The following is a 24466-nucleotide window of genomic DNA, read 5'->3' on the forward strand; positions in this document are numbered from 1 at the left end:
ATTACGGAAATTTTAGAATATTAAAGTGTCTCGATTCTCTCAATTGTAAGTTTAGAATATTAAAGTGTCTCGGTTCTCTCAACTGTAAGTTTAGAATATCTAAGTTCATTTGAAAAAATTTGTTTTTCTGTATAATTACTTTTATTTTATAGAAAACTTTCTTAAAAATAAACTTAGTTAAATTTTTGTTTTATGCTATACCTTTTTTAATTTTGTTAATACTCTATGTACATTTTTCCAACTGTTATACAAGCAAAATAGTTACACTTTAAAAACAGCAATGTTCATAAAAGAAAAGCTAAATTTTCCGACCTGTAATAATAAACAAACTCATCCCAGAAGATAGCTTGATTACCCTATTATCAGAATGATTCTCCTTTTTCTGACATGCGCAGAAGTGTCGAGGGATCTCTAATCGGTGGGCGAACAATACTTTTGGATTTTGCTAACACTTCTGACAGAATACAGCATGGTAGACTGTTGCATAAATTGGAGAATATGGGTTTGGATTATAGAATATTAGCATAGATAAGAGGATGACTGACTGACATATCAAAAAGTGGTATATGGGGGATGCGAGTCTGCAAGATTTAAAGTAACCAGCAGTATACCACAAGGATCACTGCTTGGTCCACTATTATTCAATCTGTACATTAATGATATTGGGAAAGATTTGACAAGCAACATACAGCTATTTACTCATGATGCAAAAATAGGTAAGATAATCAGGAATGCTGTGATTTGAATAGGTTGGAATTGTGGGCATGGGGAAATGGATGTCAGTTCAATGTCAGTAAATGTAAAGTCATTCACTTTGGCATGATTAGATATATAATGTCATATTATATTGGTGGGATTATTCTTGAAGAAACTGATGAGGATCTTGGAGTGTTAGTAGATAGGAAGTTGAAGTTCAGAGGCCATGCAGCAAAGATTGCAAATACAACTCAAAAGATAATTCAATGCCAAACAAGCATTCACCTGTAAAGATAAGGATGTCATTTTGCCTTTTTACAGGGCCTTGAACTATCGTGTGCAGGTCTGGTCTCCTGGTTTCTGTTGTGATTCTGATATATTGGGGGGAGAGAGATAAAGTGCAAAGGAGAGTGTTAAAATGATATCAGGGTTATGGAATACTGATTATGAAGACGTTAAGAATTTGTAGACTGCAGACACTAGCAAAAAGGAGAAAGAGAGGCGATAGGATTGAGACTTACAAACTTCTGAAAATGTCATACAGGATTTCAGTTCATAGAATTTTTCATCTTATAGAGGGGTGGGGAAAGGACAAGAAGGCATCCTTGGAAGCAGAGATTGAATGCTGCTAAGGAGGAGGTGAGGAATAGATTTTTTTCTCACAGGGTGGTGAGTGATTGGAATGGATTGCCATTGGATGTTGCGAGTGCAAGCAGTGTTAACGAATTCAAGAATAAGTATGACAGCTGATGCATGTAATATGTGGCCTCCCTCGATGAGTCCCCGACTCCCTGGACGTCTCTCTTAATAATAATAATAATTATTATTAAAAAATTATGGAAACAATTACCATGTTATAGTAAAACTTCAGGTTAATATAAACCAAAATATCGTCATTTTGACATTCATATCATCAAGGTCATCATCTGGAGTATACACATATATATAAAGAAACAAGATATGTTATTGTACGCTAAAGTCACAGTAATTTGGTCAACCATTAAAACTACTGGCCTGACTCCTGGTTGGTTAAAAAAACATTTTACTACATCACAGCTCAAGTCCTGTTATTATCATCTATTTGGTCACAAATCATTAAGAGATATATTAAACTAGAGAGCAACATGATCTCACATAAATTAGAACAAAACAGTATAGATGGTGGCCAATAAGAGCAGAAATATTGAAAGGTAACCATGTTTAAAACTAATTTTAAAATTTAAAACTTTTCTTACCATTTAATTATTAATTTAATATTATTATTTATTAATAATAATTTTTAGCACGCGACAACAGATTTTAATTGGTAAACCACCGATTGCTGTATGTACTTTGTAATCGGATTCCTTTGATTACTTGTTTCTACACACTGATGATGTACTGTAATTTTCAGTCTGAACGGACGTGCTATCGGAGAGCTCCTGAGAGATTTGTGTTTTTTGTTGATTTATTGGTGTTTTGGATTCAATTTAATGGACTTAAGTGTGTAATTTTGGTATATTATTGGAGCTTTATTAGCGTGGTTAGTGTACTAAAGTGTTTTATAACATAATCTATGTCGGGAAGTCGCCGCTAGATGAATTCGTAATGTGTAGTGTTCGTGCAAGCTCCAGATAAGATAAGTATCATTTTCAGTTATCGATACAAATTACTTAATATTGTGTAGTTTTGTTTGGTTTGCCTTGCGTATTTTAGTGCGTCTATTTTTGGTGTGTTATAACGTATAATTTGACAAAACACATTGAAAAAAAGTATGGCACCTGTGCGAAGGAAAATGGCGGCCAGTAATGAAGGTTCGCCATCGTTATCAAAGAACGGTAGCATAAAAGAAATGAGTCAGTGTACTAGCTGCGAAATGTACGCTTTGCGGAGTGCGGTCGGAGTGTGGTTAGATGATAATAAAGGATTGAATGTGTGTAGAAAATGTAGGGAGAATGAGGAATTGAAGTGTATTTCAGATCGTGAGTGTGATATTTTTGTCAACCTTCAGAATGAAGGAAATAGGGATATTACAAGAAACGGCAAGGTTGTACATGAAAATTGTGAGAGTGTGAATGATAGTATAAATGGTTTCTCAGAGAACAAAAAAGATGAGAGAGATGCATTGAGTGAGATCGCGTTGTTGAATAGTGCGATAGAAAGAGCAAAACAGCAGCTAGAGTGCATGAACAAAAGTAGACTGAATGAACCAACCAATAATAAAAGGTATGACAGGAAAAATAGACGTATGAATGTGAACATGAACAAAATGAAGGATAGAGTGCTGTATGGAGACTCGTTAGTACGAGGTGTGTTAGTAGAGGATTTGACAAAATCGTACCAACCTGGTGCGACCATAAAGGACGTAACTGCGTCTATTAGAGAGCAAAAGGTAAGGGTGAAAGAAATGATTGTTGTGGCAGGTACAAATGATTTGAAAGGAGATAAAATGGAAATGATAGAAGACCTGAATGAATTGTTTGAGGTAGCAAAAGAAAAGAGTGAGAGAGTTAGAATGATTAGCTTTTGCCACGGTATGACAGTGAAATGTTTAAAAGGAGGGCTATAATTGCAAATGACTTTATGCGTGGGTTATGTATGACGAGTGGTGTGGAATTTGTGGATGTGTGGAGTGAGTTTGATGGGCGAAAGGATCTATATAAGATGGATGGCTTGCATTTGAATGGTTACGGTGTAAGAAGACTTGAGAAAGTGTTGCTGAATGTAGTGGATGTGCAAATTCAGGGAAACTAGATTTGTTGGGGGGGGGGAGTAGAGATACAGTCCTTATGGAGGCAGTTGAATGTAAGAATCAATATAATATACCAGAGCAAATAAGGACAACAAATCTGAGTGGGATAGTTAATATAAGGCATCAAGGTAGAGTTGGGGCTAATGGGGGTCTTAAATTCATGTACACTAATACTAGTAGTATTATGAACAAGAAGGAAGAGTTTTTGGCCATGGTAGGCACTTCCAGACCACAGGTGATAGGTATTAGTGAAACATGGCTGACTGTAGATGATATAACTAGTGGGATTGAATGTGATGAGTATAGTGTGTTCAGGAATGACAGAGAGAATAAAATGGGGGGAGGAGTATTGTTGATGATAGCTGATGAGCTCCAGCCAAGGAGAATAGAAGTTGAATTGCAGGATAGAGAAAAGAGCACATTTGAGGCCATTTGGTGTGAGATTGTGGCTAGCAGAACTAAATATACAATTGGGTGCTGCTATAGACCAGGTGATGGAAAAGATGGTGGTGACAGTATGCACAAGCAAATAGAAGAAATGGGTGGAAGGAGGGTGATTATTATGTGAGATTTCAACTATGGTCGCATTGATTGGAGTGAGGAGAGGACACACGGGAGGAAGGAATTGGATTTTATGCGGTTATTAAGAGATAACTATCAGCGACAGCATGTAATGGAAAATACTACGGATCAGAGAGTGCTTGACCTAGTAATAACATCTGAGGATTTGGCTGTAACAAATATGACCACATTGCCACCAATCGGTGAGAGTGATCATAGGATCTTAACTTGGGAGGTTGCTAAAGGTGTAGAATTTTCAATTAAGACAGGATACATGTGGAATTATCGGGCTGGAAAGTATGACAAGCTTAGGAGTTTGATTGGTTCAGTGCCATGGCATGTACAACTGCAAGGACTAGAAGTTGATAGTGCATGGGAGGTAGTTAAGAAGTGCTTGCATGAAGCAATGGCCGACTGTATACCTAGAGTCCGAATAATAAATCAAGTAGGGGTTAAATGGATGAATAACACCATTAAGCTTGAGTTGCAAAAAAAGAAACAACTATGGAGGGAATTTAAGGAGAAAGGTGACCGGCAGGCACATGAACGGTATAAAGCGCAGGCCAGAAGGGTGACGAGTGTGGTAAGAAAAGCAAAAAAGGATTATGAAAGAACATTGGCCATGCAGGCTAAAGAGAATCCTAAACAGTTTTTTCGATATGTTGTAAGTAAAAGGAAAAATGTACATTGCAGATTGATTTTAAAGAATGCCGATGGTAGGGAGGTAACTGAATCAGTTGAGATAGTTGAGTTACTGAGTGAGCACTTTGCAAAAGTATATCATCCAGGTGGTGACATTGCAGAAACGAATAAACCAGTAGATTATAAGGGAATTGTGGTTAATGAAGTGGAGGTGAGTAGTCTATTGCATAACCTCAATGTCAATACATCTGTGGGATTCGATGGTATACCAGCTTGTGTCGTACAAGAAGCGGCTAAAGAATTGACAATACCCTTGACCATTTTGTTTAATTTGAGTCTGGGTTAGTCCCGAGCGGGTGGAAAGAGGGGAAAATAGTTCCAAGACTGCTGTTGTAAATTACCGACCGATTAGCATATCAGGAATCATTGTCAAGGTCTTAGAGAAATTAGTCAAGAAAAGAATACAGGATTGGATAGATGAAAATGGGATATTGTATGGGGGACAACATGGTTTTGTGAAGGGTAGATCATGCCTCAGTAACTTGCTCACGTTTTATAACACAGTGACGGCTGAACTGGATAGGGGTAATGGGTTTACAGTGATACTACTGGACCTTGCCAAGGCCTTTGATAGGATACCACATGGAACCCTAATCAGTAAACTGGAGCAGATGGGTATAGATATAGGGTTGGTGAGATGGATAAGAGGGTGGTTGAAGGAGAGATATCAAAGAGTGGTTTATTCAGGAGTGGAGTCTAAAAGACGTCTTGTGACTAGTGGAGTGCCACAGGGCTCTGTTCTTGGACCACTGCTTTTCAATTTGTTCATCAATGATATTGGAAAGGATCTGAGAAGAAGTGTTCACTTGTTTGCTGATGATGCAAAGTTGGGTAGAGTAATTGTGAGTGCACAAGATGTCAAAATTTTACAGGATGATTTGGATAGTTTGGAGAACTGGGCTAGGAAAAATGGATGTCAATTTAATGTGGCAAAGTGTAGGGTTATGCACTTTGGGGTGAAAAGAATAGCAGCAGTATATCGCATTGGTGGAATCATACTCCAGGAGATTGATGAGGCCAGGGATTTGGGAGTGTTGGTGGATAGAGAGTTGAAGTTTAGGGGACACATTGCAAAAGTAACTAAAACAGCTCACCAAATCACTTGGCTTCTGAAAAATACTTTAACATGCAGAGACGAACAAGTTGTTGTTCCTCTGTATCGAGCTTTGATAAGACCCCATCTGGACTTCTGTGCCCAGCTATGGGCACCAGGGTTTCTTCGTGATGGGGAGGAAGTGGAGAGGGTCCAGAGACGAGTGACCAAGATGATAGCAGGTCTGTGGAATGAACCTTATGAGAATAGGTTGAAGATTTGTGGGTTGCAGAAATTGGACGATAGGCGAAGGAGGGGTGATATGATTGAGACATTCAAATTACTGAAGGGTTTTTATAAGATTGATCCAGAAGATATTTTTGAAAATATGACTGGTGGTGGGAGGACTAGGGGCCATGCATGGAAGCTGGGCAAGAGCGTGGTTGACAAGGGTGTTAGAGCTAGGGTCTTTACTTGGAGAGTGGTAAATGAGTGGAATAAGCTTCCAGAGTCTGTTGTGGGTGCTACGACCGTGAATGAGTTCAAGGCAAGGTATGATGGATACTGTGTGAATGTTGAATAGTTGTTCTTGACATGATGTTAGGGCCTCCCTCGATGAGTCTGTCGACTCCTTGGAGTTTCCCGGAACAAATAATAATAATAATAAATATCTTCTCTCAATCCTACCCACACCTCATCGTGGTGGAGAGGTGAATGGGAGACGTAGGTGAAGTATGTCGGAAGCTTGATCTTCCAGCAGGGCCACCCTAGGCATGAAGGCTACATCAATATTCCCGGGTAACATGGGAGGCATCTGGTGACAGCATCGTGCAGTCCTGAAACCATCTTGGTTATCTGCCTCTGTACCTTTTCCACAGTTAATTTATCACCTTCAAAACCTGGGGGACCAAATCTGAGAACAATAGTCTAAGTGTGGTCTGATCAGGGTCTTATACAATGGAATGATAAATTATCTCTGCAGGTCACTGTCCTTCTCAGTATTGCAGCAATCCTCTGTGTTACCTTCACCACCTTTGCAATATGTCCCCTGAATTTCAGGTTTCTATCAATCATTAACCCCAGATCTCTCATCTCCCCTATTTCCTCCAGTACAACTCCTCTAATAGAGTATGAAGTATCCCATTGATGTGTCCCAAACCTCAAGATCTTACATTTTGCTGCAATAAACCGATACCCCCATTCATCATTTGCCCATCTGTCTAGCTTATTCAAAGCCTCTTGCAGGGCTACCACATCTGCACTATTACTAATAATCCTTCGCAGCTTCACATCATCTACAAACAAATGAATATCTCCCCTGCAATCCATTGGCAATGTCATTGATATAAAGGTTAAACAATATAGGTCCCAGTACTGAGCCCTGTGGGACCCCACTTGTAACCTTCTGCTTCCTTGAAACTGTCCCACCATACACAACTCTCTGATACCTATCGGACAGTCAATCCTGAATCCAGTTGACCAACCTGACATCCAAACCCATGTGCTGCAACTTAAATATCAACTTATTATGTGACACCCTGCCAAATGCCTTCGCTAAATCCAAGAAAATGGCAGTATATGCCTTTCCTTCATTGACTGCTCTTTTAACTTTATTATAAAAGGCTAGCATATTACTAAAACAAGAGTGCCCCTTAACAAATCCATGTTGACTCACAGATAACATTACCCTCATCTGCCCAATGCTGTATACGGTACCTGACTAATTTCTCCAAAATCTTAACACCTACTGATGACACACAAACTGGCCTATAATTAGACGCTTCCAGTCTGTTACCACCCTTATGCAATGGGCAGCAGAAGACTGGAATCTTACCTTCCTTCCATTCTCTGGGGCACCTTTCCCATAGCCAGACTTTCATTAAAAAGCCAAGTCAAAGACGCTGTCAGTTCTTTAGCACTATAGGTCCCTCTCAATTCTCTCAAAACTCATGGTGAAATACCATCCAGTCCCACAGCTTTACTGACATCCAGAGTACTCAGTATTTGGAACACACTCTCTCCTCTCTAAACCTCGAACCTGCCCTATCCCTCTAGTATTAAAATTTACTCCTCCAGGATGAAATACTCCAATAAAGTGTTCATTGAACAATTCCACTATGAAATTGCATCAGTCACTCTATTCCCATTTTTATCCCACAATGTCATTCTTCCACAAACATTTCTCCTCCTACTGGCCACATAGCTAAAAAATTGCCTAGGATTGTCTTTGGATCTTAGGGCCAATCTCTTCTCATATTCCAATTTTGCCTTCCTTACCATACTAGTCACTCTCCTGACCTGTGTCTTATATTCTTCATGCAGCTGCTCTTCACCTGTCTCCTTATATCTCTTCCATGGCCTCTTTTTCACATGCAGTTCCTGTTTAATATTGTTTGTCATCCACTTTACACCAAATTGTGTCCTCTTCTTCACTTGTGGAATATAGCTTACTATTGCTGCTAACAAATATTCCTTCACAATTTCCCAAGCACTAATGATATCCCGGCCTTCCAATTCCTTCCTCCATGAAACTTCCCCAAGTTGATATCTAAGACTATCATAATCACCTACCTTATAATTCCATATATGTTCCCATCTCTTTGATACTTCTGCATGTCTATTCAAAGGAAATTAATCTGAACAACAAGGTTTCAGAGAAGATAGATCATGTACAGATGCAATATTCATAATCAGACAATTGATAGAGAAAACAATAGAATACAATAAGAAACTATTTATATGCTTTATAGACCTGAAAAAAGTATTTGACAGAATATTAATTCAAGATGTAATAGAAATATTGCAGAGAAGAAAAGTAGCAGAAAACATCTCATCTCATCTTCCTTTCCCCTTCTTTTACCTTGCAGTGTCGAGGGTTTGTTAATCATCAGACCTAAACCGTTCACACTATAAGGTGGTGAGCCCTACTCCCCGGTGTATCCTATGTCCACAGAGGTGTCGAGTTCTAAAGGCCAGTTTGCCTGCTTTGAGGGATGAAAAACCCCAGATAAACTGGGAAGAAAAACCCTACTGTCCATGCCCAAGACCGGCTAACTTGGCTATGGCTGAGGAAGATCCTTCAGCTCCTCATGTCTCTGACAGGAATCAAACCTAGGACACTCCTTCCCCAGGCATATGGTGTAGCAGAACACATAACACAAATAATTAAAGAAATATATTATAATAATAGCTGTATAATAAAAACACAAGGAGAAATAAGTAAAGAGATACAAATTAGTAATGGCAACAATATTCAATATAATAATGGATGAAATAATACAAAAAGTTAAAAAAATACGCAGGAGTGAAAATAAACAACAGAATAATAAGAATTATATGTTATGCAGATGATGTAATATTAATTGCAGAAAATGAAACTCGGCTACAAATAATACTACATACATTTAATAAAGCAGCAAAATTGTATAATATGAAGATATCAAAAACTGAAACAAAATGTATGACAATATCACAAGAACCACAAAGATGCAATTTAGAATTGGAAGATACTATTCTTGAACAAATAATGAATTACAACTATTTAGATATACAACTGAACTGGGAAGGAAGGCTACAAGAAGTCAGAAGTCAGAGAACAAGTTGCAAAGCTGCAAGAATATAGAATGCTTGAACGAAATAATATGGAAAAATAAACATCTTAGAGTAGAGACGAAAACCGGAATTAAAGCAGTAATCAGGCCTATCACGACATATAATGCAGAAACAAGACCAGACACTAGGAAAACAAGACAAATGTTAAACACGGGTGAAATGAATATATTAAGAAAAATAGTAAATAAAACTAGATTAGATAAAATAAAAAATACAGATATAAGAAAACAGTGTGAAATACAAGCAATACAAGCAAACAATTGGGTAGCAACCTGAAGAATAAAAGAATGAACACGTGGAAAGAAGAAGTGAAGATAGAATAATAAAACAAGTCTATAGTTGGAAACCAAAGAATAAAAGAACAAGAAGACCTAGAAAAAAAGATTAAAAGATACTATTACAGAAGATGAAGTCTTGGTCGCAACAGATACTACATCAAATGCATGAAGAAGACTGTGGTTATCATGTAATTTATTATTTATAATTATTCATTTAATTATTATTATTAATAGACCTCCATGGAGACAAGAAACTCATCGCGGAAGATCCCACTCTCACATGCACAGCTAATCATACCTCGACTTAAATGTGTTCACTGTCCTTGCATTCACCACACTTTCAGGCAGTACTGTCGACAGGGTGTAGCATAGAGGCAGCCTGCCTCACAGCACAGCTTAATAAGGGCGCTCGTTCAGCCATATTGCAGTAGGTGCAGTTGCTACACTAACAATTCCCATTAGCTAGCAAGTGCGGAAAGAAGTTTTTCCAAGCTTAAACTGATTAAAAATTATTTGTAAACAGCAATGACCCAAGAAAGATTGGTTGGTCTAGCAACAATATCGATATAGGCGGACATAGCTTACAATTTAAATTTAGAAGAGCTTATAAACAGTTTTATTGTGCGATATCCCCCATAGAGCAAACATTTAATTAATATTATTATGCAATCCTTTTGCATTAATGTTTCTCTTGTAATAAAAACAAAATAGCAATTGGAGATTTTCTTATATTTTTGTCTTTATAATCCATCAGGGGCGATATTTAATTGTTTGCCTCAGGGAGCGATCTAATCTGGCGACAGCAGGCAATTTATTCCAATCACCCACCACTCTCCATGCAAAAAATTTACTCCTTACCCCTTTGTTCACACCTACTTTATACAGCTTCCAGAGATGGCCTCTCCTTCTCCCCATCTTCAGATATTCTATAAAAAATCTCATCCACGTTAATCTGGTAATTACTCCTTACCAACTTATGTCTCAATCATGTCACCCCCTCTTCCTTCTATTCACTAGGCTCTGTAATTTTCACTCTCTCAAATCTGTTCTCATGTTCAACATTCCAGAGATCAAAAACTAACTTAGTGAACCGTTTCTAAATCCTCTCCAACATCTCATTATCCTTCTTGAAAACTTTGCAACCAGATCTGTGCAAAGTAATCCATATGCAGCCTGATCAAAGCCCTGTACAATGGAATCAAAACATCCTTACTTCTACACATCAGTATTCTCCTCATCATTTCCATAATTTTCTATGTTATCCTCACAATTTTAGCACAAAATTTCAAGTCCCTATCCACCACACCCCCAGATCTTTCATTCCCTCTGATATATCCTCACCAATCCTATGCTTAAGCAAAATCTAACTTTAAAATCTCAAGATTTAATGTTCACTCATCTGAATATATTTCCAAATAATATCATCTAGTAAAATATCTCTAAATAAAATTTGGAGATATGTTTCTGAAAAGGAGTTTCATTCCTTTTCAGAAATAGTATTCAAAATTCACATAACAATAAATCTACAATAAACTAGGAAGCTTGGAGTCTTCTCAACATTCTTACATAATATAATTTTTTATAACTAGATTTGAGGTTATTGATTATGTAGTCACTCCATATAACTATAGCTGATAAACTATCAATAATTACACTGCTTCATTCTAAAAAATCAAATGAGCATTTTAAACATCAAATCTTTTGTCAGTATCCATGGAATCTAATGATTCGCTGTTGGAGGCCCACTCGAACCATCATAACTTCTGTCATCCCTCACATTAAATTCATTTAATGTTAGTTCATTCACTACCTCTGCTGACAAATGTATCTTAATCTCTCATCACTCTTACTAAAAAAAAAAATAAATCCTCTATATCCCTACACTGGTAATTTCTCAAGCAAGGAAGTATTTCCTATAAGGAACAGGATCTCTTCAGCCACTGTCTCATGTCATTTTCTGCATCACTATCCCTTCCATGGGTCCTGTTCAGCGGAATTAGTGTCTATTATTCCTCCCCTGCCACCATTTCTGCTAAATCTACAGCAAGTAACAGCTGCCTATCCTTTAATAGTTGAACTGATTGCTGATTCACTAAACCTGCTACTTCACCTTTTATTCCAGAGTTCTATGGAACAGCCTTCCCCCATGAAGTATCGCCCAAGGACTACAACCGCCAACTCTTTAAGATCATCAACAAATTACTTTGCTCTTGACCCAAGTCCACACAGAGCATTTATTTGCTATAGGCTTTGTGGTCTCCTATCTGTAAGTTATATATCAATTAAGAAAATGGAAAAATCTGGGATGATATAATCAAAGAAATAATCAAAAAGAAAAAAGAAGCCTATCGCAAATGGTTAAGCAGTAAAAGATTAGAAGATGAAATAGAATAAGAGTCATAGCTAAAAGAGAAGTCAGAAAAAGACAGAGAATCATGGAACAAATTTGTTTCTAATTTAGAACATGATTTATATAAAATAAGAAGACCCAATGTATATAAGATTTTGAAACACTTAAATGCAGATACCACAGAAAACATAAAATTAAACACCTAATTGAAATTAGAAGAATTTCTAAATTGCTACACAGAATTGTGGACAGATAAATATTTTAAAAAAGACAACTGGCAAACAATTAAAGAAAATGAAAAGGAAATAACTACAGAAGAATTAGAAATCAGCTTGAAAGAAACAAGAAACGGAAAATCACCTGGAGAAGATAAGCTAGGTTCAGAACTATATAAATATGCAGATACAAGATTCAAAGAAAGACTCTTATTATGGTTTTAAATGGGATTCAACTGGTATCCCATTTATTCAACTGGTATCCCCCCCAATAGAATGGAAAAAAAGCCTTCCTATCTTTAAAAAAGTAATAGAGATGACCCTAAAAACTATAGAGGTATCAGTATACTAAATTCCTGTTACAAAATATATAGCAGAATCTTAAATAACAAACTAATGAAATATTCCAAAAACTTTATTCTAGAGGTACAAAATGGATTTAGAAAAGGACGATCATGTATAGACCCAGCCTTTTGCCTAAAATTAATAACAGAGAAAAGAAGAGAATATAATTTAGAAACACATATTGCATTTATTGACTTTGAAAAAGTATTTGACAAAGTTAAAAGAAACATTATTTAACATATTAAAAGAAAGACAAATACCAAATGATATCCTAAAAGCTATCACAATTATATATGAAAATAATCAAATACAAATAAGATTAAATCACGAGCTATCATATACAAGAGAGATAAACCAAGAGGTCTGACAGGGATGTCCCCTCTCACCAACTCTTTTTAATATCTACTTAAATGAAATAATAACAAAATGGAATAAAAATTTACATCGAGGAATTAAACTTTCTTCTACAGTGAACTTAAACACTCTCCTTTTTGCCAATGACCAAATAATAATTACAAATTCTGAAGATAACTTACAGAAAGCTATTTCAGATCTAAATGAGATAGCTGAAGATTATGGTATGATAATATCAACAGAAAAATCAAAAACTATGGCCTTTAATAAAATAGTAATAGATAACAAGATCTTAGAACAGGTGAATTCATTTAACTACCTAGGATGTATGATCACATATGAAAATGAAAAAGATATAAACCTAAAAATTGCAAAATATTTAAAAATAATAGGTGTAATTAACTCTATATTTAAACCAAACCTAGTTCAAAAACAAACCAGACTAGAAGTATACAATACATTAGCCCTACCAGTCTTAATGTGTGGAAGCAAAATCTGGACAATAAAACAAAAAGACAAACAAAGATTAATAACAGCAGAAATAAAGTTTATGAGAAAAACTGCAAAGTATACCCTATTTGATCACAAAAGAAATGAAGAAATTATGAAAGAATTAAACCAAGAACCAGTAATAGAAAAAATTAAAAAATATAAACATAAATGGATGGAACACATTCAAAGAATGAAAACAAAGATTAACAAAACAAGCCTTAAAGTACAAGCCATTAGGAAAAAAAAACCAAGACGTCCTCTTAAACGATGAATTCTAAGGCCAGAACAGGCCATGCTAGGCCTAAATCTTTGATATGCATGATGATGATAAATGAAGATCAATTATTGGGGAAAACAGGTTTGAAGGGGATCAGAAATTTTTATGTTTATTCAAGTAGCAAGTGAGAGAGAGGAACATGAAAGCAGGTATTTTTTTTAAAAAAAGAAAAAAAAAGTGATAATTATTGCTCTGCCTCTTGCCACCCCCATGAAAAATAACATTGCCACCACTGCAACTTATATACCAATTTATCTTCACGACCAACATTCCAAGGTGCTGATGCTACCTGTCACTTACCTTTGAATCTCCTCCTCCTCACCTCCCCTCCAATGTTCCTTTATATTGTAAAAGCCTAGATGATAAAATCTATGTACGTCTATGCTGATGCTACTTAACACTCCTCTCTGAACTCCCTATCCCACAGTATTTCTTTATATCCCAAAAATCTAGATATCAAATCTATGTACAGAAGATCAAATGACTTGAGCTTTATAACTCCACAAACTACTTTCTTATCACAACTCCAAACACCGTTTTCATAAAGTGTCAATCCTTTATGTTGTCTTCACAATTGTGTAATGTGTCCACTGAACTTCAGTCCTTTATTCCCTAGGTAGAGAATTTAATTTGTTTCAATTTTGGAATACCATGAGTTGGCATAATAATAACTATAAAAACAGAAGAAAACTCATGTTAAAACTAATTTATTACATTTAGAATCTGATCATATTATTATGAATGCTCCTCCAGAGAGTCAACTCATCAAGGAAGGGATTATTTAGTTAATCATGCTTAAATACTTGTCATATATTTATTTGAGCAAATTCACTGAAGACTTCATAACAACTAATGGCAGCCATTCCACACGCTTACCACATGACATAAGAACCCCAGGACCTCATATGCCATCCAGCCACACCCTTAACCAGCTTCCAGGAATGACTCATTCTACTTCCAGGAGCTGTAAGATAAGATGCATACCCTCAATGTATCTATACTAAGATTCCCTTCCTAACCTGTATGTTTCTATTGTATCTCCTCTACTCCATTTATTTCTCAAAGTCTGAAAATCACATTTACTCAATGTCTTCATATGAGCAATTCCATAGGTCAATTATCATCTTGCTTACCACCTGCTAATGGATCTTTTCAATGTCTTTTCATCTCCTCAGAACTCAAATGATGATTATCTCTACGAAATATTCAAGATCAAGTGTTAAAGCCTTGTAACGTGAAAAATTACTTCCTTTACTTACAAGTTAGTATCTCCTTCATTGCAGTTATCCAATGTGTTGACTTAACCACCTTAACACTGTGTCCCTAAATAATACGCTGTACATCATAATCCTTAAACCTCTAGCATCATCGACTACTGGAAGCAAATCCCCATTAAAATAACACTGTCTGCATTGTGCTCAAACCAAAATGCATAGCTTTACATCTGGTAACATTGCTATTTGTCAATATAACCAGTATAAGTCAAAGGTTCTGTATTAATTAGCCTCTTATCATTTAGAAGGTGATATCCAGTAAATAACTGGATATCACCTTCTAAACTATATCCAGTATCATTAATCATTATTGCTATCATCAGAGATCACAAAAACAATGTGCATGCAGGCACTAACACTAGACAAATGAGGCTGAAAAAAGGCAACCAAAGTTGACCTAGAGGCCTAAATGGCTTCCTAGTGCTAGACTGGGTGGTCTTGGCTACTGGAATGAAGATCCGAGGATGAGTGCTTCCCAATTTTGGAGCAATCTCATGCACCCAAATTTGATGAGGTTTATAAAGTTTCTCAGGGCTGAGGCAGATTTGAGGAATAGCCTCTTATATTTTAATTTGCTGCAATGTAATAGTGGCCTTCTTCCAGTGTATCCTGTGATAGTGTCCAAAGCATGGTTAGCAAGTCCTGCGGTGGCTGTAATGATAGAACTGGATGTAGTCCTTGTGTTCAGAAATTCTGATATTGGCTATCCTGCCTGTTTGGCCTCAGCAGGACAGTTTGCAACTGCAAGGATTTAGTTTGGTTTATTTAGACTTATGGTCAAAACAACTCAAGGGCTATAAGGCCAGTATATTATGTATGTTAATTGCATGTATTCTAATAGCCAGTTTGCCTGTCTGAGGAATGAAAAACCCGAGTTTCAGGAGAAACAACCCTCTATCTCCATATGGGACTGGCTAGCTCACCTTCAGTTGAAAAACCCTGATAAAAGTTCTTCACGTCCTAGACAGGATTCGAAACCAGGTCTTTCCAACCAAAGTGCATCGTTGAAACTGCAAGAGACCTAGTAGACACCTGGCAGGTCTAGGGAATGTGGCTGGCGTTTGGTGGAGTGGATAAGATGTGCCAATTTTTTATGTGGTCTGTAAATGGTCGTAAGGTTGTATTTCCTTAGGTTGTTCATTTTTTGGATGTTTCCCATACATATATGAATGGTGACAGATTTTGAGTAATCAAAGTGTTGAGAATATGGTCAAGTTCAGTAGTTAGGGCTGCTATTAATTTTCTGTAAACAGAGAAAGCCAGGGTTTCATCAGGCTGGCATGTCTAGGAATGGGGGAGATGGTTGTCTTCCTTTTCTAAGGTAAACTGGATCCCAAGGTGTTGATTGTTAAGATGTGTTAAGAAAATGTTGAGCATATCCAGGCATGTAGCCAAATGGAGAACACATCTACGTAGCCAGACAGTTGGTTTATGTTGGTTTAAGGTTTTTTTCTTCAAAGGTTATTTCATTTGGCAAGGAAAATTCCATAAACAGATAGAGGGGATAGCCAGGACCATCCCTGGCCAACTTCTTCATGGAAACGTTTTGAAGAAAAAGCCTTAAACTCTGTCCCACATAAACCCACTGTGTAAAGATCCAGTTTACCTCACAAAATTAAAACAACAGCCTCCCATTCCTAGACGCACTGATTACACACCAGCCTGATGGATCCCTGACATACTCCATTTACAGAAAATTCACACATGCAAGTACAGGTAACCCTTGTTCAACACGGTACTTATACAACACAGTTTTGATAAAAAACACGGTCTACAAATTATAGAAACCCTTTATCTTTTCATACATTTTTCACCCTGCAAATTAAAAATCAAATTTTATCTTTGTTAAATTTTCATCCTGCCCGTATTGCGCATGTAGTTATAAGTAGCGAATTTATATTAGGGGAAATACCCTTTTGCATGCATGTACATCAATTGTTTACTGTATAAAATGTTTATTTTTTAAAGTTGTCTTCATTTTCTGCCAGGAAAGCACATTAAAAATCATAAGTGTGTTAATCTCAAGTTTAGCACTTTATTTGCTGGTGAGTTGCATACAATAATGTAATACTTTTTTATGTAAAAATTTTATTTTTATAGTAATGGCCACTTAGAGGGCGTTTACGATTTGGTAAAACGAAATTAGTGAACTAATTGATGGGGAAATAGAGTTAAATGTGGAGAAACTGGTACAATTAATAGATGACACCGAAGTACAATTAATAGATGACCACAGAAGCCTACACCTGCAATAATACATGATGGTTTACTTATTTTCAGTTACAATCTAGAAATTATTGAACAAAGGAATATAAAAGAATAAAAATTTTTGTTACAAAATAACGCAAACATGAATAATGAAAGAAAATGAAACTAAACAAATGCATTTAACATTAATTAATCAGAATCTTCAATAGTTGGATTTACAAACAGTCGTAACAGTCATCGCAAACAATATTGCTATGCTATACTCGAGGCATAAATACTTTTTACAACACTTGCAAAAATATTTTGATAAGCAACTCGTTTTGGATGCATAGCATGTAAAGCATCTTTTTCTTTTGTGTCGAGGGAGCTGTATCTATGTTGTTAGAATTTCCTTCGAATTGTGTCTGAAATTGATGAAGTTTGATGCACACCTGTAGAGATTTCTGAACACCTTTTTATTTGTTCTGACACTAACTGCATTACAAGATTTCTAATAAATATTCTGCACCGTATTTTCAAATTGTTGTTCATCATTGATTGTTGTGATGTAAACCAGCTAGATATAAGAGGACTAAAAATGTTTTCAATTTTGTTTTGTCTATTCGTTCAGCATCTCTTTCTCTTGAATATCAGTTCGAAATAGAATTGATGTACTTATTTGTATATAATAAGATTAGATCTAAAATATCATCTGTGATAAAGCAATTCCAAGTTTCAAGTTCTGTCTTGACATTTTTTGCATTTGGCTGAACTAACAGAAATTGACACAAAATATTCTGCAGCTGTCTTCAAATTCGTCTTCTTATTGGATTTTTCTTCCATTTTGATTCTTTATCCTTTCCAAGAAAATACTCTTCATTCATGTCTAATTCATCTTCACTTTCTTGACTAGAAATATCTGGTTCGGTATCTGAATCTTCTGAATGAACTTTCACATAATCATCATCTTCTAAATCACTTTCATCTTTGCATTTGACTCTATCATTCTCATCATCGGACTCAAGTAACATTTGCTGAATCTCTTCAATATCTGATGGATTATCCAATCGATATATTTTTCCAACCATTTTCAACAGTAAATAAATAAATTAAAAAAAAAACAATACTATACTGACATTGGAGTTCACGGTATCTCTCAGATACAATTTACTATCAAATATTGCACACCTTTACATAACACGTGTTAAACCAAACTGATGGCATAAACAGTGCGGAATATCACTCGTAATATACGCATGCACAGCTAGTCATGACCTCCAAGCTATATACCATATATGGTAAGAATATTTATATTAAAACAATTTGTTTGTATCTGTCAGATCAGCTGCAACCTCTGCAGGGTTAAAATCACTCATAGTAACTAAATATTTTTAACTACTATGAATGATATATTTTAAAAAAAACTTTTCAATTTAAATATTTTAAATTTTAAAAAACTTATCCATCTTCTCAACAGCAGCTATAAAACATGAGTTCTTGAGAACACCAAGAGTGCCCTCAATTATATATTTATAAAAATATTTATATTTTTATATATGTTCCATTTTTATACAAAATGGAACATTAATCATGCGGAGGTTTCTGTGGTTAAGAAGTTCAATCGAATCATTCCGGTTTTTCAAAAAAATCAAAAAAAGAGAGAAAATAAGTCTGGCATGGCATTTCACACAGCTTCTAGTGGTCATGATGTACTCTGGGACAGAACAAACATGTCCTACATTGATAAAAACAGTTTCACAAGAAAATTCAAAGAGGCAGCAAATATGATTAAAATTCCAACACAATGCAACAAAAATCAAGGCGTGATTTTAAATCAAGTTTGGTCAGCGTTTACTAAAAATTTACCCAGCTCAGACCTCGGACAGAGTGAAAGTGAACCACAGAACGCGACATCAAATAGCATTGTTTCCAGCTAACACGTATTATTAACGGTTGTATAGATCTGTTATTCGGTTTTTTTAATGAACTTTTTTGATGTTCATAATACCAATAAATGAATTTGTTTTTTTGTAATTTCTTATAGTTTGTGCTATAAGAAATGAAACCAGAATGATTCGATTGAAAATGGAACATTTTTAAAAACTATTTTGTGAATATTGGACTGTCAAAGAAGAGATGATTAATATTTGGATTATCAAAAAAGTGACAGAATTTCAAACTATACCAATAATATTCAATTTTAATTATCCTCACCTTTCTAATAACATCTTTAATCAGTGTATCGTAAATTTCATTTATTGCTTCAATTATCGCTTGTGATTCCACCTTCTTTGTATAACGAGTTTCCATTAGAGTTAAAAATAACTTGAAAGTAAATGTTGGAAATACACTACTAATTTGTTCAAATTCTGATTGATCCCATTCAAGACCAAGAGCATGAATAAAGGAATTTAAAACACGTTCTACCTCTTCCGCAACCATTATAACTTCTGGAGATACCCCTTTTGGTATCTGTAATTCTCCCAGAAGACAAAAGATTCTAAATAACTGATAAGTACATACTTCAGGAAAAGTAATGAAGTCTCTATTCTGGAATTGATGTTTGCATACAAGCCAGCATATATCTTCAATTTCATCTGAGTACTGCCTGATATCCTTAGCATTCAGAGATCCTGGAGATAAAGTAAACAACTCTTTCTGTAAATAAAACATATAATCTTCAAAATTTAGATAAGGTGTGCTCCTATGTTCTGGAAGACCTTTTTCTACTCCATAACATCCCATGAGAGTTCCCAAACTAGCTGTTAAAACCTAATGTAAAAAAAATGAAAAACTATTAGTTTACAAAATACTACATTATAACTACTATCTATATTATAGTAGCAAAGGTTATAGAAAATGTTATCAAGAGAGTGGTTTAACATTAGCTATGAAAATAATCCTATTACATTAAAAATCAAACTTTAACTATGATAATTTGTTAAAAATTATCATAGGACAAGAATCATTATAATTTCAACCTATTCACCTGCTCTGACACTTCCCTCATTCTTTTATATTTCATCATATACAGCCATATTCTTATTATTCTTAAAATATATTTTGTAATTATCTTTTTTTATATAATTGAGAGCATTCCTAGCATTGTTCTCAAGAAGGCACGGTTTATGGCTGCTGTTGAGAAGATTTTTTTTTTATTTAAAATATTTAAATTGAAAAGTGGGGTGTTTAAGGGTCAAAGCTATATAACTGTGAGGAGACCTCCACATAGCCTTCAAATGAATGCAGAGACCCGACCAGGGCTTCTGACCTGATATCCAATCCTCACCTTCTTGTGGTGCACTCTGTTAGGTGTCTACCTGGATACTGAATGGAGGAGGATGGGTTGGCAATTTGGGATTTAGCCAACCAAATTGTATCCTTATTGGCTTAAACCAAAATAAAAAATGATGGTACAACATGACAGAATTTCATGCCAGCTGGGGCGTCGCTCGATTAAACAAGGCCCCCATTGTTTTCACCAGGGAACCGTGGCAACAAAAAGTCAGCTACTGGAACAAATCGTAAAACTTACCCCAACTCAACATTTCAAGATCGGTACTATTGTTAGATTTTGAATGAAGGGTTTGTTTTTTTTTTGTTTAGAAATACTTCATTCAGGATTTAACAAGTTTAACAAATCAACAAAGATATACTTGTACATAGGTAAAGATGCAGATTGTTCAAGGATTTATAAAGGAATACCTGTAATGTAGAATTACTCCATAGAAAAATAATAAATGTAATCTGTTTTGTAAAGTTTAACAATGAAAGAAATATTCTATGAAAATTGTTTATTACGATGTAAGAATAAGAGTTCAAAGTTCACTAGCGAAACTTTCAGATAAATATTTGACCTGCGGCAATCGAGTATGCACGGGGAGCAGCTTGTAATTCCCGGAAGACACTGCAAAGGAGATCATCTCACGTGCAAAAAGATCGGTATTGGGGAGAAAACGTCACGCAGTGAGAAGGGGGGAAAAGAGGTAACATAAAAGGAGTCTGCTCCCCTTTCTCAGGGCTTTTTTCTTCTTGCCTCTTCTTGGGTTCCGGATAGTCCTCTGCTGCTCGGCATCAACACCCATGGTTCCAGGATCCTGGCTCGAAACATCTTCAGAGATGAGTAGCTGAATACGACCATCGGAAACGGCATGTCAGTCGAAGACAAGCAGCGAAGGAGCGGGCTAAGCATGGACACATGGTCGGCCTTCCATAGAGATCTGTACCCAATGATCGCCATGAACGACCATGTGTATCAAAATTAAGCTGAGCTGTTTCTAGTCCACCTCGGAGGAAGAGACCTAATAATGAGTTCCAAGTCTAGCCATGTGAGACAATAGTCCAGACAAAGAACAAGCATTTAGTATGAAGTTGAAGAATAAGTGATGGACCTGATGAATTTCATGAGCGTTGGTAATGTACAACCTTTAGTGTTTCTTTTGTTGAGAAGAAATGTTGTGAATTAGTAAACAGGAACATTCTAATATAGAACTCTTAATGATTATTTAATAGCAGTGTCATAACTCCATGAACATATGAATGAGTGTTTGTATAGATAAGTTATGTTATGCATGTTATGTGAAATAGTTAACGAAGTTAATAGAATAACTGTTTTGGAAGAAATTATAGATCAGTGTATTGATGAGAACTAAGAATTATTCTAGTAGTAATAATTAATGATAAGATTCAATTGTATCCATTTTAGTTGCTATAATTAGCTTTATAACCTAGAATGCCATTAATTTAGCTGAGTGTATAATTTTGGAAATGTATTCTAAGAATTCAATAAATGTATTTTTGTATTTTAACCTGACTTGTGGCCTGAGAATGAATCCAATGCACCATTCATTTTAATCAGAACCTGAGCGGAACAGATTTGCTTAATTGAGACCACGACTGCAAGCGAATATTAACATAAGTGATTTAGGTAATTTGATATTAAGTGTATTTAATAGATTGATCAGTCTTGTATATTTTCTGGGAGTTGTTGCTTGGTTAAGAGTTCTAACCTAAAGGTATTGGCTGGCACAGCTAAAACAAATACATTTGTCAGTACCTAATTGAGCAATAACTCCAGATAGTCATTACAAAGGATTTGGCTCTAACCTGAGACAAACCCTTTGTTTAATTAATTAATACATGTGATCAAAAACAGGGTCAAATGTGTAGATACTCCTCTACCACAAGTAGCGAAGAACGATCTTAAATTAGTCTCGCATTTTAGCGTGAACAAGATATATAGGTAAAAGCAACACCTTACATATTAAGAACAATAAAATAAAATAAGGCCAGATACCAAAAATAACATAAAAAAGAACAAGATATAACACTATCAACATAAGAAGCCTGAATGGCAAAGAAATGGAGCTAGCTGAGGAATTGGATAAGTACCAGATCGACATAATAGGGGTGACTGTTGGATCGTCCTTCCTGTCTTTTGATCTGCCATCTTGCTTTAACGTTGTTCTTATTAAGGTTAATTAATTGTGTGTTAATTACTAATCCAAATATAGGGAAATTTCTATTATACTGCACCACCCTATATTCAGATTAGTCTATGCAAAATAGTGTAATCAAATATTAATTAACTTTAGCAGTCTAATGTTTATATATAGGCCGAATTTTACATTAACATTTGAGGTTCCCGCTAGGTCCGATAATTTTATGAACGGTGCAGTGGAAAAGAATCAGGCTAACAACAAATCGAAATCAATAAAACAAAACATTTAATTCGAGGTTATATAATATATACATAAGCATACTTTGGATACAAGATAATGCAAAATTAACTCAGTTCAACTACACATAACATTCACTTAACTTTTGGTATTAAACACTGAGCTTCAAAATTTAATTTCTCCTTAATAAGCAAAGATAGTTCTAAAGTTCATTACCACTGAAATTCACAGCAAATATTTTAACAATTGTATTCTTTATCTATCCCTTAGTCAGAAATCACATAGTTCAGTCAAGAGGTAGTTATCACTTTAAGGGGGGGGGGAACTATTAATCTTCTAGCTTCAGCAAAATTCAGCATAAACATCACAGTTAATGTTAGGATTAAACAGGAGGAGATAATTCTTATAACTTCACTCTAAAATGTTATAAAGTACAACTGTTCTTACCAGAATAAATCTTTGCACATATTATTCACTGAGGCACACTTAAAACTTTAGTTAATTATCACACATTTCAAAAGTAATCTTCTTTAAACTAACTTAATCTTTAATTTCAGCACATCACATATGCAGACACACTTGCACTAGAAAATTCACTTATTCCTCACATACTACTTTGCAATAGAATCAGCTTTCCACTAATCTTCCTTGAAAGCACTGGAATTCAACAATAACTTCAGATTTCCATATCAATATTCTGAGTTGTCAATTTACATTTTGATTATGCCATATTCATAATCAGAATACGGCACTTAATTCTTTGTACTACAGCCTCTTACTTAGCCCTGTGCTGCTAATAAATTATTTCCTCATCTCTATTGTGCTGTTCTCAGTGCCATTACTGTGCTGAGTGCTCCAATTGTACTCAGTCCCTAGTTCTCTAGTTCTAGTGCTGACTGACTGCCGACCAACTGCTTTGACCAACTCCTAACCCACTGCTATTGTTTATTCTCGCTTTCCGTTTATATATTTTCACTCCGTTTTCCTGCCAAAACTTGTTCTCACCATCTAGCTCATATCAATTCCATCTCATATCCATAACTCACGCACTACTATGCTCGCGCTTTCTATTTTTAACTCCATCTCCATGACAACAATTAGAGCAGTACATAAGCATAAGCATTACATAACATTATACCTTTACATATAGAAATTAAATAAAAGGATATTTTTCAATTCATAATATATAATTAAATATGATGAACACAAATTCTTCTACTATTAATATAGGAATAAATAAAATAATCTGAACGTTATTTTTATATAGAGTCCTTTCCATTATTAATACATATCCTAGATTAAATAATTAAATAAAAAAAACTCAAAGGTAATTACATGAATAATAGTTTATAATAAGAGATTTACATTAAATAATATCTACAGATGTAGCCTTTGATATGGTGGATTATGTTGGATTCTGAAGGGAGTATTAATAAATTTAATTTCTCATTATTCTGAATCCAACAAAGAAATGGCAAAGAAATGGAACTAGCTGAGGAATTGGATAAGTACCAGATCGACATAATAGGGGTGACTTAAACAAAAATGACAAAAAACTGGTGAAATCTTTCTGAGAAATAAATGCAAAATGTTATATTCAGGCAATGACAATCAAGGAAATTATTATTTATTATTATTACGGGTATCTCCATGGAGTCAGTAGACTCATCGCGGGAGACCC

The 24466-nt window shown here is 35.3% G+C and overlaps 1 protein-coding gene across 1 annotated transcript in view; it reads right to left on the reverse strand.

Annotated features, from left to right (window-relative positions):
- Positions 1 to 24466, reverse strand: part of LOC150094105 (switch-associated protein 70-like) — a 164053-nt gene that overhangs the window by 119262 nt on the left and 20325 nt on the right. The window contains exon 2 of the mRNA XM_090411885.1: positions 19322 to 19879. Coding sequence (XP_090268011.1) covers positions 19322 to 19879 — 558 coding nt within the window. The remainder of the gene's footprint in view (positions 1 to 19321; positions 19880 to 24466) is intronic.

Source organism: Typopeltis vanoorti, chromosome 22, assembly GCF_054136105.1.
Source record: "Typopeltis vanoorti isolate ZY-2024b chromosome 22, IOZ_Tvanoo_1.0, whole genome shotgun sequence".
NCBI lineage: Eukaryota > Metazoa > Arthropoda > Arachnida > Uropygi > Thelyphonidae > Typopeltis > Typopeltis vanoorti.